The 21,034-nt window shown below is 47.9% G+C and overlaps 1 protein-coding gene across 1 annotated transcript in view; it reads right to left on the reverse strand.

The window, feature by feature from the left end:
- LOC144125511 (uncharacterized) overlaps window positions 1–21,034 on the reverse strand; it is a 70,207-nt gene that overhangs the window by 1 nt on the left and 49,172 nt on the right. The window contains exons 2-5 of the mRNA XM_077658971.1: window positions 17,314–17,373; window positions 4,704–5,033; window positions 3,352–3,492; window positions 1–2,674 (exon numbers count right to left, since the gene is read on the reverse strand). The exon at window positions 1–2,674 is cut by the window's left edge and continues 1 nt beyond it. Of these exons, the coding sequence (XP_077515097.1) occupies window positions 2,231–2,674; window positions 3,352–3,492; window positions 4,704–5,033; window positions 17,314–17,373 (975 nt within the window). The 3' untranslated portion in view covers window positions 1–2,230. The remainder of the gene's footprint in view (window positions 2,675–3,351; window positions 3,493–4,703; window positions 5,034–17,313; window positions 17,374–21,034) is intronic.

Genomic DNA, 21,034 nt, shown 5'->3' on the forward strand with positions numbered 1-21,034 from the left:
TATATATATATATATATATATATATATCAAACTTGTGTAGCGCACTTTGTACATGCGTGCAGTAAGAGAACTCAAAGAGTGGTGATCAAGAACTACCTGAAGCACTCGGTGGCAGAGCCTACCTTCCCATTGATGGTGCTAGTGAGGCGGAGAAGCAACGTGAAGCATTTGCACTGGACAAAAACACTCCATAACCATCACTGCTCATTTAGCAGGCTATGGTAGCTCGTGAAATATATCTTACCGCAACCCACAAACAGTTACAAGAAAACAGAAGTCACAGCTACAGCTGCACGGAAGCGCCCTTCCTGCGCATAAGTTTAGGGAAAATGTAACCTGGAAATAGGGTTGTCAAACATATAGCCGGGTGCTATACGGGTATAGTTATGAGGAAAACCCCAAAATTCTGGTTGTTATAAGGATTTAACATGCGGAATTTTTCCAACGAATAAACGTTTTTGTCTATTTTGCATTTGTGCAAGAGTTGACTCAACCCCTATTGTTGGGAGACTGCAAGTGCTTTGTGTCAAGAATACACACAGCAGGTGCCCGACATTCGAATGTGTCATATAAATTCAGCGTAATATATGCGGCACCTCGATGCCGGATTTTATTTTAGTCATGAACCGTTAAGAGGTAACATGACTACATGAGCTGCCAACCTTCCAGGGTTATGATAACAATAAGTTGTAAACTTGGATGTTGCAGTGCATGAAATTTTTTCCGTCGGTAATGCTGGAAATGAACGTCACAGCTTTGTCCTTTAAGTTCTTTCACCAAACACTTAGACCAACTGCAACTGCAATGACAGCCGTGCTTTAGAGTAATCTACTGCCTATGGCGGGACTAGCAGTGAGTACGATCTCGTAAGCAGGTGCATTTGGCCTCGTTTAGATTATCAAACGAATATATAGTTTAAAAGCCGCAGTACTATGTACATTGGGGAGCGCGAAACCGTCCTAGACTGTAGTAACCTTGCTGTAGCTGTGACTTCAGGTAAAGTAGCCTACGCATCTGACCGCATCTTTGTGACCTTACATCCGTTTGTGTCCATTTCGGTGTGTCATACCTATTCAGCTGTTCGCAGTACGTGGCAGTGTTGCGCAATATATCTTGTGCACCACAGCCGCGGAATATACATGTCGTAATCTAAGGACGCTAAACATTGTCCACGACCCGCTTTACCGTACATTGCTGTTCATTCAAAGCTACTAACACTTGTGTATAGTATTTATGTGTTAGCGCTCGGTTCACAGTAAAAGGCCCTATTCAACGCGATATATTAATCCACCCACCCGAGGCCTTTGCTATGTCCAGTCTTACAGTTTGTTAGCATTGAATTGGAGGCTACTTCCCTTACTGTGCGCCGTGCTTCACGACCGCCGAACTGACGGCTGCGAGCCAGTCACGGAACATTTTTACGCGCGATTCGATTTGATAATTGGGCCCACGATTCGTTGGCAACAGCTGGGGCTTCCGCTTTGGTGGCAACAAATTGTGAGACAGGGCACAGACGTTTAACAGACGTCGTCATACCTGTGCACTCCAAGGCGGGGTATGCGGTGTCCGCATGCGCATAAAAACGTTAAAAACATATTTCACACGCACAGAAATACCCATGAAAGTGTTAAATACATTTTCCGCTCGGAAATGCAGCACACTTCACCATACCGACATCTCTTCAGACATGTTGCTAAAGCGGGCATCGTGAACAACGTCAAGAGAACGGTCGCCCCAAGTCTGTTTCATTTGGTGTGAGTTCGCGTCATCACTTGTGAACTGCTCAGTGCCCCAGCGCAGCGTTTGCGTAGGCCTTGGTGATCTACGGGACTTGCTCAACGCCTGACTTGAGTGCAGAGGCTACCACAAGGGCTTTTTGTGGCACTGAACAGGACGCTGCAAGCACGAGCGATCAGCTTCCCAAGACGCATGGCAAGTTCTAGCTCAAGAAGCAAAGTAACGCTCTCATTCAAAGCTCTCGCACTTTCGCGCCTTGTTCGCTGGTACGTAAAACCCTCGGCAAGTGCATGCACACACCGACCTGCACAACAGGTAGAAAAGCTTAACAGCCTAGCCCCAGCTGTTTGCGTAAACCGAGCAGGTAGATGCTGAGTTGCCTCAACCTTATGCTGGCGGGCCAGCCAGCGCAAGCAGGCTGGCGGACCGACATTCCATATCCTCATTGGCGACTTCTCAAGACGGACAGGAAAATAATTTAGAGGCAACGCGCTTAGTCCTTGTAGACGGGCACATCGACGGTCCTCACGCCTCCGTTCTTGGTGACTTGAACGACGCGGACCCGAGGGCCGGATGGCTTGGGGCGCGGCTTGTTGATGATGGACTTCTTGAAGAATTCGGCGGGCTTGCGACGGCGCACCTTCTTGACGGTACGGGCAGAGCCACCGGCAGCAGCTCCACTGCTGCCAGCACTGCCGCCAGCGCTGCCGCCCCCGCTGCCTCCGCTTCTGACACCACCGCTGCCTCCGATTCTGACACCGCCGCTGCTTGCGCTTCTGGCGCTGAGGCCTGCGCCGCTTCCACTGACGAGGCCGCCTGCGTAGTCAATGCTGACTGGCGATGACCCCTGCGTGGCCACAACGGGAGTCACGACGGGCACGACCGCAGCAGGTCTCGCAGCCAGGCGGCGGAACGAGGGCTTGCGGAGCACTGGGACCTGCGAATTTGAGTGGCGTGCCGAGGGATGGCGCTAGCGTCATTGGCGACCTTGTCAGGATAGGGCGAAAGTTAGAATAGAATTGCTCTTGTCATCTACCCCACCACGCAGACTAGGGCTTAAACTAATTCGACATTCAAATTACTAGGAATTGTGGTTTCTGCCACCATCTGATTCAAAGCGAATGTCTATAGAATCCACCTTCTAGTGCAGTTAGAAAGTCGATGTGCTCCATGAGAACGCACTCAAGGGCTTTTTACTCGCTTGCAGACATGGAAAACCTGGCTACATAGGAAAACCGTTCCAAACGTCATTTTTCCGACGAAAAATGTCCAACAAATACATGGCTCAAATAAGACCCCCCCCCCCTTCCTTCTCCAGGGTGATGCATAAGTCCACCCCTGACTAAAAGCGAGGGTTAGTAGAAAGGACTACGAGTCTGCGATGACACATTTTCTGCATAAAGCTATAGCACAGATATATTTATAATGATGCGTACAGAGTTTACACAGTAAAGTAGCAGTCTAATTTTGATGTTTGCATTCCACTGCCTTTCGGACAGCTTATCAAAGTTTCAGAGGACCGCACGAAAAGAACTCTAAAGGCTTTCGCCCCATTTGTCAACAATTTCGAGGAGCATGCCGCTTCTCTTTCCGGTTGTGTGGTGTATTCAGTACCTGCTGGGAGTACGCTTGCTGGATGGGGCCATGCCTGGCAGATATTCCGCCGATCGGGTAGAGCGAGTGGTGCACGGGCACCTTCGTCAACGGAGTGGCCACCAATGCCGGGGTTGCCGCCACTGGGGCTAGACGGAGCACCTGCGGTGAGCCACAAGCTTTATCACCCTACTCCGATTAAAAGACGACGCTTAAAAATTCGTTTTCATTTTAGCGGCAGACATGACTGCCTGACACGTTCACACCATAGTCATCATCACCAGCGTGACTACGCCCACTGCAGTGCAGAGGCCTCTCCCACATCTCTCCAATGAACCCTGTACTGCGCCAGCTGTGGCCACCTTATCCCCGCAAACTTGTTAATCTCATCCGCCCGCCTAACTTTCTGTCGCCCCTTGCAGCATGCAATTGCCTTCTCTTGGAATCGTAAGCTACTCTTAACGACCATCGATTTTCTTGCCTTCGCATTACATGCGCGGCCCAGGCCAATTTCTTCTTCTTGATCACATGCGCCAATTATATTCATCACCAATTATCTGAAGAAGGAGCTCAGCCAGCTGAAATCTCCCGCGGGGCAAAGGCTTATCTCATGCAGTGATCATACATTTAGCCCCGCAAACTTCGTAACCTGGGGCCGTATTCTATACGTTGTCGATTTTAAGATGGCCATCTCGCGTCCATCTGGCCCTCTGTCATGGGTCATTCAGATATACTCGCGGCTTTCAAGCGTCTGCGAAAAGCCACACATCCATTGCGTAATTGACGACCGGACCTCATCAATGGCTGGCATTTACAGCGATATGCAGACAATGGTGAGGTGTAACGTAACGCTCGGTCAACAGCAGGTGACCGAACCTGCCCACTGGCGGCCATTGGCTGCGATATGCAGCCAATGGTGAATTCTCGCCTTCTACCAAATGGCCGGGTTGCTTTCCATAGTCACTTGAAAGCCGCGGGTTTGTCTGAGTGACCAACGACAGAGGAACAGACGGACGCCAAATGGCCATTTTAAAATTAACAGCTTGTGGAATACGGCCTCTGATCTCCACTTGAGCTTCTTCCATTCTTTGGGTTTTGTATTTTTCCTCTTGTTAGCCCCGATTCGTAACATGCCACCAGTAACCTGTTACTTTCCTTACATGTCCTGTCTAATTCCCCTTTATCGTCTTAATTTTGGCTATAGGGTATCATCAACCGATATTTCTTCGATTGCTCACGCTGCTTCTCAGTCTGTTCCTTAACGACATCACTTTCACCTGTCAAGTTGATCCTACCTTGTGTGATTGATATCGCAGTGCTCGTGTCTTATAAGCACCGTTAGGGATACATGCTCGTCGTAAAAGGAGACCCACCGGTTGCGGCCTTGGCGCCACCAAGCGGTAGTGGTGCGGCGCGGCGGCCGCGGCGGCGCTGGCGATCTGCGCGGCGTGCGACTGCTGCGACTCGATGCGCGCCGAGGCCGGCGCCGAGTCCTGCGTGCCCGGCTCGTTGGTCTTGACCCAGGCGCGGAATCCGCGGTGGTCGGCCACGTACTGCACCTGCCGGAACAGGCCGTGCGCGTCCCGGAAGCCGTACATGCCGGTCTTGACCCCGTTGCCGGCGTCCTGCTCGTGGCGCGACTGCCGGTTGCCGTACTCGTCCTGCGTCTCGTAGCCGAACTGGTACGGCTGCGGAGCGTACACCTGCGCGGGGGAGGCGAAGGAGCCACCGGATGTGACGCAAAGTTGGAGCACGTAACAACAGTTGTTGCCTTATTGAGATGGCACATACCCACGAAGCAGGTTTGGCCAGTGTTCACTGAGGAGGGCCAGGAGAAGAGGGTAAAGTGTTTGCAATCTAAGGAATGTGCAACGTGTATTAAGTCAAAGGGTAATTAGAGGGAAAAAATAGGAGACAAGAACATGGAATTGAATGCATCAAAATTTTGGATACAATTAGCAAGTGGCAATAGTGGACCTTGAGTGAATTCCTTTATTATTTATTGGATCGACGGTGGGCCTGAGTCAGCACACCACGTTCCTGGAGGTAGTCCTGCTGGCAGAGCACGCGGTGCAATATGTTAAATAAGTTTAATTTGATAGTTGAAGTTATGATAGACCATATGTTCAAGGTCTCTGTCCGGCTGTTGTTTGTCGAAGTAGTTGCAATGTTCTTTTTATGTTCAGCAGGGTGAGTTGGTACATGTCAGTTCATATGCGTTAAATTTAATGAATCTACAATAAACCTCAGCTGTAAGCTTGCGCCCATCCCGTCTTGCATCCCTTGTGTACGCTGAGCTGATCTAGGGACGCCTATTCGGCGCCATTCATTTCAATGCATCCTTGTTTTATGTGTTTGACTAACTTTAGCTGGTCTGCTAAAGTTGTCGCTATAGAGTGAGCCTGTACATAGATCCGAAGCCAGAAGAGATTTTTTGTTTTCCCTATTCTCGTAAAAATACAAGTAAGAAGAATTTACTATGTATGTGGGGTACGCCGGCAGTGAATATGCTGCTAATAACGAGAGAACGAAGTCAACAAGATGGAAGTAGGGAGGTCGACCTGAGGTAGACTGCCGAAACCTGTTACTTTAGTGCGGAGGTCTGGGAAGGAGGAGTAATTTTTATAATGCGTTACGATGAGAGTTCCAACAGAGGGCAAGCGTAGCAGGGCGACAGAAATTTAGATGGACGGATGAGATTAGGAAGTTCAGGTCGTCTCAGCTGATACAGGACCGGGCTAATTGGAGAGGTGTGGGAGGGGACTTTGCTCTGCAGTCGGCGTAGTAGGGCTGATGATGACGACGATGAGGAGACGTTGAGGTTAGGGACAAGTCTGTTACACGAGTGAGTAGTGGACATATTCACAGCCGAGGAGTCAGACCGCGCCCTGCGTAATAAACCACGCGGGCTGCCCCGGACGGCTCGGTTATAAGCAGATTTACATTACGCTAGCCGGCCAGCAGGAGGAGGCCCACGGCGATAGTCGGTGCCTCCCGCTTACACACGTACATGTACATTCGGGGCAGGCAGGAAGTGTACGATCAGATGATCACTGAGCTGGCTCAAATCACAGTCAGAAGAGTCAGTAAGCAGGACGAGGCCCGTACAACGCGACGTAAACACTACGGTAAATCTAAACTTCTGCGCTGCACTCCCAGCGGTAGCCTCGACGGCGCGTTTAGGCCAAGCCCATAGAGGCGACTGTGGTGATAGTTAAGTTCCGCAGAAACTGCCAAGCGGGCATTGTCTGCCGTCTATGCGTGTAGCTCAGCGTAAGCAGTGAAAGTTATATTTGCTCGCGCCGCGCGCGTACGTTATTTACCCACGGCCCCAGCCTCGCTGAATGCTGAGTGCTTTAAGCCGAGAAAGAACAAACCGCCGCGCCATTAAGGGAGGAGGAGGAGATATACCAGGAACGGCCTCCAGATTATAGTACTTCGCGCAGATCACAACTTTTCGAGCAACACGATTCACCTTGAAGCTCCGCCCGATCACATACGCGTTCAGGCAAAGCCGTATGCGCTCACTTGTTACGAAACGCGGCCGCGGCCGGCACCGCTTTCCTGTGCCGTCCCTCGCCGCGCGGTGACTGCGCCGCCAATCCCGACCGGAGCAGAAAGAGATTGTTAGAAAGCGCTTGACCCAACTTCCATAGGAAAGGAGGAAAGGGAGGGGGAGAGAAGAGTTGCGCGCACGTCCAAGCCAACCGTCACGCGCAGCATTGCAAGCAGCGGCCGCGCATGCCAAAGAAGGCCCACCAGTATATATACGTGTCCTCGCCTACAGTCCACGCGACGTGGCAAGCAGTACACGCAAACAACAAAGAAGCGGCGACGCGCTCGCCTCTGCATACGCGAATGTATATGGGCTACCGCTGACGGACCGACGTATAGGGCATACAGTATACGCGCACCCAGACACGTCATGTCTGCGCCGCGGTCGCTGCGAAAACAATGGGAGTTCGCTAGACTCGGTCTGTGTGTGCTCTGCAGTGGCGCGTAGAGCCTTGCAGGTGTCACGTCGAGACGTGCATATGTGAGTCGTCGCCACTCACGAACAGCGTGTACTAAGGGGGCTCCAGGAAGTGTGTGCACGAATGTTGTGAATTCTATTTCGCATAATACGAGCGTGTGTGCGCACAAAGTGAAAGGGAGCCACACTGAATCCGCGTAATATAAAAACGGCCTCGAATAGATGGATCTGCTGCACGGAATCATTAGGTCCTCGCTCATATACATGTCGCGCGTGGCTTGAACTTTTCCCCGACTTATAAAGTGGGCTTCTATGGTGGCGGGTTTGGCAATCGTTTCTGGAGCGTAATCGCGGGCCGACTTGGCCGTTTTGTCAGTGGAGGGGACATTGTTTCGCCGCCCGAACGAGTTTTGAGCAATCAGATATGCGCGCCGAGCACGCGTTGGGGACAGTTCAGATTCGGCGGTCGAAGCGGACACGCGGAACTGACCCTCTTACTGCACGAATCGGTGCCGATAATGGGCTATCCCTGCCAAGGGCCGGCGCACGCGCGCTTGTGGTCAGCTACAACGTTAAAGACGCTAAGCACGCGGCTGCGACGTGACCAGGCGCTCGCGCTAGAGCGGCGTTCGTATAGGCAGCGACTGGAAGCACAGAAACTGGCGCACGCTTTATCTTTACCTTTTATTTCTGTTTATTTCTCAACGAGCTGAATTGAGATTTGACTTAGCCGTTGCGGCATTGCACAAGGCTTTTAAAAAAAATCGTGTTCTCACACCGATAGTGCCAAGCGCACGTCGTAAACAAAAAAAAAGCTACAATCAAGCTGCGTGCAAATGTTAGATCAGTGAACTGCATAAGTCTGTAGTCGTTTGCTTTCGTCCTACCTGCTCAACCGGATATCTGTTCACACATGCCGAAACCTCTCGACGAGTTCGAGAATCTGCACGGTCGTAAACGTGAGAATCGGCGTTGGACTCAGCACGGCGATCCCTCTGCGATTGTGGTTGGCGTGTTGGTTTTACCCCCCGCGGTACTTGCCAGCTGAGCCGCTAAAGCCTCGCGCCGGATCGCGCTGCAGTCGTGCATTGCCTAGCGCTGAGAGGCTTACTAAAGATAAGGTAATAACAACTTGTTGGAAGAGCAGTATAAAGTGAAAGATCTGCGTCTCCGGACACAAACTATAGGAGAGGAGAATGCGGGTGGATGCGTCTATATGGCTGCCTCAATGCCTCTTAACAAAGGCAGTAAATCTGAGCAATAGCCACAACCCCCTCCATGCTTTATTTATTATTTTTTTGTATGTGTGTGGTTTACGAAGACGTAAAAGCAACGCACAGTCTGTTGCAAAAGTTTAGAGCCCACTACGCTGTACGGATAAACGGCGCGGTGAATTGTAAATTTGCAGTACGCTTACAAGTATAGCGACGATTGCTTTCACGTTTGTATTTTCGGCAATAGAAAGCCGCCCTGCTCCTTACTAAGTCGACATCAAGCTAACACGACATCTCAATTTCTCGGACGCTCGCTCATTTCTTGTTCATTGCGTAATTCGAGAAAAAGCACCACCATTGACATTCCATCTCTTTTTTTTTTTTCGTGCTCTGACCCTTTTGTGCTCAAAGCAAACTGCATTTATTTCATATTCACCGTTTTTTACGAGGTAGGGGAGTACGGTGCTAAATACATCATTGAGAGGGACGAATGAGAATTACTACACCAACAATAAAAAAAAATTCTTGCGTGCAAGGCAGAGCCCTAAACCTTTTATCATTTCTTTCTTCCTCGTCCTTGACAGTTCAACTGCACAGCATGCAGTGTTCCACTTCGCGCGAAGGCACGATATCGAAGTGGTTGCGCGGCGTCGCCTGTGCGTACGTCGTGCGTGTTTGACTGTTTGCAGCGGCTTTTGTTGCTTTTTTGCTTCCTTACGCCGACGGCTGACAAACAGAACCTAGCTGGGTGCGCACCCATTAGATTGTCAGCGCCGGCGCGAAGGGTTGGAAATGGCGTTCGTAATAATTGCGCTCTGCCACACTCGGGCCGCGTCCAGCAAAACGCTTGCCAGAGCGCTCTCTCTCTCTCCGGCCGAACTCGATAGCGAGCATTCCGCGCGAGCTCGATGCGTATACGAGAGTGCCGCACAGCGCGAGACCTTCGCGCCAGGAGTTCGTATATTAGCGCGCATATATATTTACGCCGCCTGCGTCCAAGCAGCAGCGCGCTTTCGGTTATATTTCATTCGTTCCCGCGGAACGGTTGGGCGTGTTTCTCTAAATCTCTGTGCGCGAGCGAGTTTGTGGAGCAGTCGAGGCGGCCATACCTCAGACACAGCTGCGAGGCGCGACTGCTTTCTCGCTTGGCCATTCCTATCGGAGGGAAGGGTGAACAGCGAGAAAGCAGTTTACGCTCCGCCATAATAAAAGCGCCGAGAAATTCGCGCAGTGTCACAGTGAAATGGGCGTGAAAAGATATCGCCTCCGTTTGGCAGATTCTAGGATTCCTTCCTTTATGTGACCATGTACATACTACACTGAGTAGTTGCAGCAATTGAACCAATAATTAATAAGAACCATTAATTCGCTCGGGAACACAGATTGAGGGCGCCCCAAGGTCGATCCTGCGCATGCGCACACGCTGCGCTGCCAACGTGGGACATATAATGCCGAACAGGTGCGGAGAATTCAAAACAAAGAAAAAAAAGAGTGGCCGCATTCTTTCCAAAGCGAGTGCCGGTATGGGCAATAAAATTTAAGTAAAAAAATTAAGCGTCATAATTTTGGCACAAAACGATTTGAAATAAAATTTACAGCAACATTTTTGTGGTGAACGACGCGATATACGCGTCAACAAATGGCCCGTGCACAGCGCTTGACCTTTGTTTCTCTTGCGTCGACTCCGCTGCGCACCTTCTAGCAAAATGTCCTACAAAATTAACGACGACATGCCAATGCAAGGCTAAATCAGAACCGGAAAAGCCATGCACGGGTGCAGAAAAAGGCAGCGACGATTTTCAAAGAATGGCAGCCCTTAAAGAAACAGTCAGCGACCATACGGGCACTTTACGTCCAACTAAAGCACGCTGGCACCTTAGTCACTGCTAATTTTCTGCGGTCTGTAAGCTATAAAACCATGGCAGATTAAGATCATGAAGGAGCAGTGCCTATAAGGAGTTGCTTTGAAAGTTCCACATGTTTGCGTACAAAAATTTCTGCCGATTTAAGCATTTGTTCCTTTTTCCTTAAGCGCTGACAGAAAACGTTTATTTTTTTTGTTAAACTGAAGACTAAACTGGATAAAAGGATGGAAACACATGTTCACACCCAGGAACAGGTGGTTCGAGATATTGGTGGCGTAATTCCTGGAGTGACACAATGCCTTTAATGCTCGCCAATGCAGTCAGACTTTAACTGAGCTTCAGTGCCCTCAGCTTTCATACCATGGCCTACCTCCATCTATTCTTAGATGGATTGAATAATATTTATCCGATCGCTCCAAGAAAGTTTTAATCAACGGTTGTGAATCTAACATTTCATTTGTAACGACCGGTGTGCCTCAAGGCTTAGTTTTAGGATCACTATTGTTTTCGATCTACACAAATGATACGACACAAACGTCACCTCACACATAAAGCCGTACGCTGTCGACTGCCTCTTATACAGCACTATACATCCAGACAGGAAGATGAGATGCTGCTGAGCTACAAGCAGATTTTGAATGTCGTCATGGTGCCACAAATGGAAAATAAGACTGAACTTATCAAAATGTCATTGCATTTGGTTCGGTAAAAAGCGCACTAATGTGGAGGCAGCTTAATACTGGGATTATATACGAGCGGACACAAAATGAACGATGACTATCGGCGTAAGGCGGAAATCGAAAGTGGAAAAGCCATCATTTCACCCTCTGTATCGGGGCTGTCTACAACGTTTTGAGTTTTTGCTGTTTACATGTTTTTCCAGCTGTATAAATTTCGCTTCTGGTGGAATAAAAACAAGTTGTTAATCAGCGCGTTGTGCTGTCGTGTTCATTCTCGTCCCGCGTTTCAGCGTTGTTTTTCCTTCCTAATTATTACTGGGAAATGGAGAGTTCAATTTGGGCTGATAACGTTGAATACCTTGACGTTGTTTTTTCTTCAAACCTCACATGGAATAAACACGTAGAACAAGTAACTATGAAAGCAGGCCGTGCACCTAATTTTATAAGGCAAACTTTTGCGAATGCCTCTCGTGATGTTAAGGAAAGTTTATATTTTATTAATGTACGTTTCATCCTATAGAGTACGCGGTCACGGTCTGGGCTACCGACTCCATTACACTTATCGTGAAATTAGAAGCTGTTCAGAATAGGGCCGCGCGTTAAGTGAAGGTGAAATAATGGCTTTTCCGCTTCCGATTTCCGCCTTCGGCCGATAGTCGTCGTTCATTTTGTGTCCGCTCGTATACCTAATCCCACTATTAAGCTGCCTTCCCATTAGTGCGCTTTTATCGAACCAAACGCAATGACATTATGATAAGTTCACTCTTATTTTTCATTTGTGGCATCATGACGACGTTCAATATCTGCTTGTAGCACAGCAGCATATCATCTGCCTAGCTGTATATATAGTCCTGTATAAGAGGCAGTCGACCGCGTACAGCTTTGTGTGAGGTGACGTTCGTGTCGTATCATTTGTGTAGATCGAGAACAATAGTGATCCTAAAACTAAGCCTTGAGGTACACCAGACGTTACACATGAAATGTTAGATTCACAGCCGTTGATTAAAACTTTCTTGGAGTGATCGGATAAATATTATCCACTCCATCTAAGAATAGATGGAGGTAGGCCAATTATACTGAGGAGAAAACGTCTTTTTTTTGTTCAACTGAAGACTAAACTGGATAAAAGGATGGAAATACATGTTCATACCCAGGAACAGGTGGTTCAAGACATTGATGGCGTAGTTCCTGGAGTGACACAATGCCTTTAATGCTCGCCAATGCAGTCAGGCTTTAACTGAGCTTCAGTGCCCTCAGCTTTCATACCCTGGCCTACCTCGATCTATTCTTAGATGGATTGAATAATATTTATCCGATCGCTCCAAGAAAGCATTAATCAATGGTTGTGAATCTAACACTTCATTTGTAACTCTTACAGTATTATGAACTGAACGTTTATTCTTACTTAAATTCCATTTTAGCTCTAAAATTTAGACGTCATACATCTCATACCATCGATAGAATGACAACACAAATATCCAGCACCCTAAGTCACAATAAAACCAACAAAGTATACTCCTTTCCAAAACACAACGCATTTACAAAATCTAACAACGGAAACTACCCCCAGCCTCTTAGAACACAATTGGGCAATTCATCTATATCACCATCGCAGCTTCAAACCCCCTCAAAGCTACAATAATAGATTCTTATTTTCAATAAGGCGAGTAACACCCGCTCGAAAGTTTCAGCCAAGGTTACAGGCGTACTGACGACTATGTTCTTGTTTGTTTGTGTACCATTGAGGAGCGACTATTGCTAGCTGAAACTTTCTGTAACGATGTTTTGTTCTTTTATTTCCCGTAATTTCTGTAAAATTCCCTCCCACAATAATGCACTCGGGGAGCAATATTGGTATATGAATAAATGAATCAAGACGCATTTATGGTCACTGAAAAGCTAATATATATTTTTAATGCAAATACATTGAAGCCTAATAAAAGAAAGCCGTGTCACAGAATTCCCAGGTGGCAGGTGGCGCCACCTGCCTACCGTGGCAGATTCTGTGGCAGGTGCTGTACGAGGAGAGCTAGGGAAGAATAATCGGCGGGAAGTGCAACCTGGGTCTGATCGCAGAAGACTGTCGAATCTTCCCAGTAATGAACAAACCGAATTTCAGAATTCTTTTAGCTATAGTAAACAGTAAGCTCCCAGATTATCAGAAGGCATGCTAAAGATCACCGATTGCAAGAGCTAACAGTATTACCCAAACTTGAAATCTCAGAAAACGTACTATAGTTGGATGTAACTCAAGAACAAAGTGGAAAATTTTGCTAAAAGGAGGCCCTCCAGCCAATGGGGCAGACCTATTTCTGTGATGGTCGTAGGTAATCCACTTGCACTTGCCAGTGTAACACCGCAGGAGGCTGGCAGGTGCAAGGGGATTAACGATGAATTAACCAGATTAAACGCGACGTTATGGCAATTTCTCGACGGCATTGGCTGGAGAGCGTCTTCGAGGGGCACTTGTCACTACCTTCTTGAATTGTTTTCAACTATAACACACCAAGAGCTTAGGAAGTCAACCAGAATTTAGCTATCTATATTGCCTCTTCATGTACCGGAGTGTGTGTGCGCAGTTTTATCGCTTTTGGGTGTTCAGAAATTAGCCTGATGTCCAGGTTTTAATTTTACGGTAACAATATTTATCGGTGGAAAACCTAGCACTTTTTCACATCTCTAGTGACACGAAACGCCTAGTAATACGAAACGTGCAAAGTTTACACCTGTTATCTATTTTTTTTTTATTGTCTGGGCCTTACCGCAGCTTAAACACGCAAACGAGTCTCATTCTGGGAGCACCGACTGCGCCACCTTTGCCTACCACGACGTAATCCTTTCCCTTGTGCCTGCAACCTGGTGCGAAAGTTGAGTTGGATATCCACTTACAAGGGGGATTACAGTGAAGACAATGCTCAAAAAATGGCAGCGGGCCACAATGACAGCACTAAAAATACCACTGCTGATTTAATGTCCAGCGTAAAGCAAACAGATTCGGAAAGCGGAAGTTGGTTCCCGTGAACGGCAGTAAAGGTGCGCGTAAGTTGAAAAGGCGCATGAACATGCACACGTTAGACTAGGATGTGTTCGTTTTCCTACCGGGACTGCATCGCCAACCAGACTTTCGAAGTAGCAACTTGTACATAACTTGTACACAACTTGTATGTGTGTTGTATATAAAGCTAGATAAGGGGCTGGAGAAAAAAACGCCTACGGTCTCTGGTCTGCTAGTTTCTTTGAGCATATGACCTCGTGGCTCACTTGTCCTGTCGTCCTTCTTTCGTCGGGCGTTTGAAATATAAATGATTCGAGACAGAATTCTAAGAACACGTAACACGATATCGTGGCTCACGCTTGACTTTTTGGGTTCCTAAAGGCACTAGCGAACATCGAAGCCTTTAGATCTGTTCGGCCTCCTTGGCGTTGGTTTGCGATCGGAATCTGGAAGCTTGCGGGCTCCTGCGCCAAACAGCATATCGATGGCGATGAATGAATAAAGAAACAGCAACGGCAAAGCCTTTGCCGTCTCCTTCGCCGGTATGTTCACGGCACTGCACACAGACTCGCGCAAACAAAGCAATGCAAACGCAAAGCAAAGGATCAAATCTCGGAGTCGGCCGGCAATTACGCCCCTGTATGCACGCACTGTTTCCGCGCACTGGCCTGAATAGGGCGGAGCGCGGCGGAAAAATATTAATCGGGGCAATCAGCCACTGAAACGGACTGTTAGCCCGCTCGGAGCAGTGGATAGGCATGTGTGTGTATGTGCGGGTACGCACATACTCGCTTACTGGTCGCGATGACCCGGGCGATACGCTCACGGCAAGGTCTTTCTGTGTTTCAAGAACGCGCCGGCGGCGAACGCGTTCCAGCCCCCCCCCCCCCCTTCCCCCCTCGGGAAAAAGGACACCGTGTGGGTTCTCCGTGGCGCGACCTAATCAGCGACAATTAAATCTCGAAAGTCACCCATTGTCCGCAAAGCTCGTTAGCCGAGTATGCAAACATGAGTGAGTGCTAGGCGGCGCCGCGGGCACCATGTGTGTGTGCGCGCGCGCAGTTGAGACAGTGTTGAGATCAGAAACCCTTCTCGGCACTGCACATACTGCAAAGACCACAGCGGGAGCGTGAACGACCCTGTGAACTGTTCGCGCGCCGCACTAAGTGGAGCAGGAGGCAAGGTCAGCGTTTTATACGGAGCGAGATTAACGGTGCTGGCTATATATGCGTCACCCGAGTTGTAATCGTCCGTGCTGTTCTATGCTCTAAATCGATTAAAGCGCCCACACTGTCAGCACGGACCCCTCGGTGCTCAAAATGAGTACCCGTAAGCTTTCAACCGATACCGGCTGCCGAAACGCGAATGGGTGCTAACGTGGCGTTAAGTGTAGACAAGACACTATTTATCACAGTTGCACGGTACGCTAGCTTGATGCAGGTACAGTGCCAAATAACGCAGGAACAAGGACGCATTAAGACGCCCCGCCCAACACAGAGCTCGCTCAGCTGCTATACGGACCGTGTACACAATGCGATTTCTCTTTTATTGCGTCGATTTCCCTTTCTTTGTTGCCGCCGCGATTGCCCTTTGTTCGATTAGGGTGTTGGGTGACGACTACCAAACCGGGTCGTCTGTGACATGGGCGCAAACTTAGGCGTGCCGAGTTGCGAGAGGCGGAAATGGAGAGGGGGTCATGTGATTTTTCCTGCAACCACGAAAGTAAAACGTTACTGAAATGCACTGTGATCTTCATAAGTATTATTTTGTAGAATCCCGAACTGGGATCGACCCAAAACGTGCCATTTAACGCTGTCACAAGTATTCTCTTCATGGGCAGCTTCAGTGGAGAGCTGGATCATCATGCAAAAGAGGAAGACAAAGGGGAAGGGCAGAAAGACGCAACAAAGCGCCAAAGGCTTTAGTTACACTAAAGCAAAGTACAAATAAAAATATTGTTGCTGTGCAATTAACCGTCGAGTACGCTCCGGTGAAATATATAACGCAAAAGAAAAGTGAACAAAGAATGACAGGAAGCCTTATAGTCAGCCACCGGAGTGTGGCTTACCTTCGACCCTTGTTCTCTCTTTTTTTTGTTGTTGTTGTCAAGAACCCCATTTTCCTGCCCTCTCTCTTTGCCGTGATATACATAAGGAAATACACGAGGGTAAATTTGTGCAACTTGACGAATGGCTTTCTCTTCGAATACAACGTGAGAAAAGAACCTGCGCGCTTATAAAAGCGCATTTAAAAAAAAATAGATTTCTCTTCACAGGTATTTTATTTTAAGTTGTTTTGAGAGAATACGTGTCACGAAAGCATACTCTCAGAGCTTTCTTTTTTACTTTCTTTTTTTTTGCATTACTTGCTCTTGCGCGTTTGTTCATTCTGTGCAAAATTCGCTGCATTTTAGTTTAACATAAACGAAGGTCATCAATGCATTACCATAACTAGGCTCACATCTAAAGTTATACTCAAAAAAAAAAAGAAAGGTATACCACGTTAATATGACCGAAAGCACCCTGCGAATCTAAGCACCCTCCTGCATTTTGATAATAAACTTCCGAAAAAAAAAAGGAACAGATCTGAAAAAAAGTGCACTCCGGTTCTAAGCATTTCCGTTAAGCGATTTAAATAAATAGAAACAAAACAGCTGCGTAAATTCGCGTTATCATGGTGGTTCTTTCACGTCTGCACTGTTCCTTTGCCGAACTATATCGACAATAATAATAATAATAATAATAATAATAATAATAATAATAATAATAATAATAATAATAATAATAATTGGTTTTGGGGGAAAGGAAATGGCGCAGTAAGTACCTGTCTCATATATCGTTGGATACCTGAACCGCGCCTTAAGGGAAGGGATAAAGGAGGGATCGAAAGAAGAATAAGAGAAAGGGGTGCCGTAGTGGAGGGCTGCAGAATAATTTCGACCACCTGGGGATCTTTAAATTATTCCTTGATCTGTTCTCGCGAAAAGAGAGAGAAAGGAATTTTAATTAGAGGAAAGGAGGCGAGGTCTAGTCATATATGAAAGCTATGGTAACTAAACTGCATTTTCCGCTGCGTAAAAAGGTCAAGCTAGCTTGAATAGAGCCTGTTTAACACGAAGGCTGCCTTCCGCGTGTCTATAAACAACCATATTTCGGCTACAATGCAACGTGGTGGTAGTGTCGAGGTGGTGTTACCAGGGCGCGCGCCCAGGTGAGGGTGTGGTCCGTAAGACGGAGGGTAAAAACGGCGTAATTACCTCTTGATCCTCGAAGCCTGCTCTAGCTGATGCGACCAGCGCAGACGCCAGAAGAGCCACCTGCAAGGCAAGGGAACAACAAAGTACGTGGTAAGTTCAAAAAACACGACCTTGCTCCTTAAATAAGAGGAAAGTCAAAATACTGACTCCACCATTCTGCAATAGCGAGATGGAACGACGGAAAACTTTCGAAGAATAAAAATTGTTGCTCGAGGCTCCTTACACATTTAGCAATAGAGTGTCAAGGGCAATTTTTTTTAAACTTTTATTGCGTAAAATATAGAAAATATACCTTTGTTCCCCAGTCATGATCACCTAACGTACAAGTAACTTAATATTATATGCTTGGTAAGGTTTGATCTAAAGGCGTAGAACTCGGAGCTTTAGTTGAAATTTTTCCTGGAAGTATTTATGTTTTTATAGATATATCCCCTAAAACTAAAGTAATATGTGCAAAACCCTGTAATGCTTCGCTGCAGCAAAATAGTAAAATCAAATACTGCAATAAAAAAGTGAGGACCTGTTTATGTGACCAAAATACTCGTGTCTCCTCAAGCAAGTTCCGCAACAGAGAAGAGAACAAAACTGATCTTTACCAGAAGGCATGCACTAAAAGTCTTATAAACCAGCCCAACAAGCGGCCATCACTGATGTCCGGTCTCGCGCAAATTGCGGAAGAGGAAAGGCAGCACTGAAAAACCTATAACAAGGATGCAGACACGAGCAAGGTAAAATTTAAGGAATGCTGCGAATAACAATCACGCAACCCAACGGCTTCAGCCGTGAGCTCACGTCCGAGCGCACGACGCCCTTTTTTCATTCATTGTAAGAAGTGCCCGCGAGGCAAAAGTCCATTGTTCACGCGCGTGTCCATCGCCACCCTACGGAGCGAGGCACGCGAGCAAAGTGGATTTGCTCCACGGTAAGCCGCGTTCTCCAAAATACAAATGCTCAAAGCACTACTGTGTTGCCCGAGTGGACGAGCCTTTCGATATTCGTTCGATGGCTGTCCGCCGTAGCCGTCAATGGCGAAAGATCGAGGCTTGTTCGTCCCGACCGGTCACGAACTGCCGTGCATGACCGCAGCATGCCAAATGCTTTGCTCGTGACATTCAGGACATGCGTTACGTCGTGTAGTAATTCACTCACGTTCGTAGAAGCGTCACATATCTGTGTGCGCGCGTGTGTGTTCAAGGAATGCCGGTAGAACAGTGAGTCGTGCTTCCTTAATTTCTTCTCCCTTGGCCTTCAGGACACACATCCTCGTGGAACAATTACGTGACTATTAGTAATTACGTGAAGTAACGTAACCTCTAGTCTTTCGTTGCAGATACGTATAGGTCACTCAAGCAGGCTAGCGGCACAATGTGTGAAGCAAAAGTACTAGAAAATTTTAACGAGACTTGGCTCCTTCACGGTGTAGGATGCGTTTCTTTTTGGCTGTCAGCACGTGTCGCCAACCCATGCTGCAATTCACAAAACATTTAAGAATGTCAATATCATATTTGCCTTAAGTACGCTGTCCAGCTGCGTTTAGTCATTACGCGCTTACAAAAGCACCTACGGCCTGTACACTCTAAACCGGAAGTAGTAAAAGGGGTGTGCGCTAGAGGACAGCTTACTTCCTTTTTACACCCTTATAGGCGTATTTATGTTTAGAGTGCTATATATATGAGTAAATCCTAACTACATTTTCTTTCTCCGTTACCGACCACGAGTTCCAACGGGTACATAATTTAAGTTCGCTGGTTCCCGTGTTTCGAACGGGACCACACCCTGGCGACCAAGGGACGCGTGACACTGTAGTCCGCTTAAAGCTCCTACCATACTACTGCCCTCTGCATTTATGCGCCATTCGAAGTCAAGAGCAGGCGGCTACCGCCGCGTCTGCAGACGCTATACGACTCCCTTCAAGACTAAGGATGTCACTTTCGCGTTGTCGCATCAGGCACCCACCATCGTATGACCTGTCACGGCTCAGTTAGTCCAAGCAGCGTCGCGATGCACGCGCCACATACGTGGGCCACTGTCACGCGCGTTGACTCGGGCGCGCGCAGCACGACGCGATGGACACAACGCAGTGCGGTTCTCAAGAAGGCCGCGCAGTCTTTATTCGGCGTCCTGGGCGGTGAATGGCAGCTTCGACAGGTCGCCGCCAGCGTGACAGGTGCAGCCAGCGCGAACACGTGGTCGCGTTCGAGCAAACGCCCGCGTGAACGCCCGGGAGTCTGCTGTGATGATGCCATATTTAGAAGAGCTCCCCGGTGGCGAACAAAGTATATACGTCTTGCGTTGTGCGGTGGCGACAGTTGCCCTGTCATTCCTTCCGAACTTGACTCGAGCGTTTACGGAGTCGCGCGTGTTTCAATTTCTCCACTTTGGACTCATCAATGTGTCTGAAGTTGTCAACACATACAGCTATATGAGCACAGTGCTTTAACAGACATGTTTGTTCCAGGCGTGGGAGCGTTGAGTGTACTATAAGTGGAATCGGAATCCAGAAAACAGTCGAGCTGTTAAAACTCTCGCGCCTCCATTCTTAGCAGATTTCATCGTGCATTAATTTCGCGGATTGTTCTTCCTAATGAAACGAAAGCGGTGCGGGGCGGTGTCTACTGCTTATAGTACTTTGCAGCTACTGTAAATAAAATACTGAATTAAAAGTAAACCCTCCCAAGGACATTAAACTGTGGGAACCCAGAGCATCTCCGCCTTTCGCATTCCCCGAGTTCAGTCCCTTTAGTGTGCTTACTTTTTCTAACATGGGTCACACCATCTTGGCCATACCATGCCTCTTGCTAAGTTAAACAAAACCGCATGCATGCAGTCGAATAAAATAAATTGCCATTAAAGAAGGAATGCTTGACATCAGATAAGGTTAGCTGCAGGTATCAGCAGATAAAAAAAAAATTAAGGAGGAGGAATGATACCGTGTTGCACGTTGAGATGCCACAAGGACGAGAGGTGCGAATTAAATGCGTTGGCTGTGTCTCCTGTGTCATTACAGCATAAGGGCACTCCCTGCGTCTTCTAATCTGCGCTTTAGCGATTCATCCAACGAAACTCGCGGGGAGCGTGCGTAGAGTCATAAAACCCCAGGGCCGGAATGCAAATGAGCTCTCACGTTATCCGGTCTTTACTACTTCTGTGAAATACGTCCCGATGTTGCTTGAGTTGGAGGTGTGCTAGCGGCGTGCTCATGTGAACACGCACGCGCTGACTTGTTTGCCACGGAATACTTTGAGCGGCAACCCTTTGTGCAACCGTGCGGGCTTCACCGTCAAGGTCGGGCGCAAATTAGACCCGCACTTTTATCTTTGTTACGTCGTGTGGTTTACTGCCAAGTATGAGTAAGCAATGCGCCTCGAAAAAAAAAAAAGAATTACCTGTGAACGGCAGGGCAGTGCTGCATGCGATGAATGCTATATTCTTTACGGACACCAAACTTCGTACGTTTTTGTGTACAGACTTCCTCAGGCTTTTCGAGGGCGGTTGGGCGGGGCTCCGCGAAGCAAATTAGATAGATTTTTTTCTGCAGTCTATGTGCTTCAGAAGCAACGCTTCTGTACGCGTACAATCACGAAGAAACAGGAGCTACATAAGCGCCAGAGCCACACCTCGAAGTCAGCAGTTGTCAGAATTAAATTTCCTTGATTCGCTGTTCATAGCTAGAACACTCTGTATACAATGAGTAGAGAAAGCATGCTGGAAAGTACGACAG

The sequence above is a fragment of the Amblyomma americanum genome, chromosome 3 (assembly GCF_052857255.1).
Source record: "Amblyomma americanum isolate KBUSLIRL-KWMA chromosome 3, ASM5285725v1, whole genome shotgun sequence".
NCBI lineage: Eukaryota > Metazoa > Arthropoda > Arachnida > Ixodida > Ixodidae > Amblyomma > Amblyomma americanum.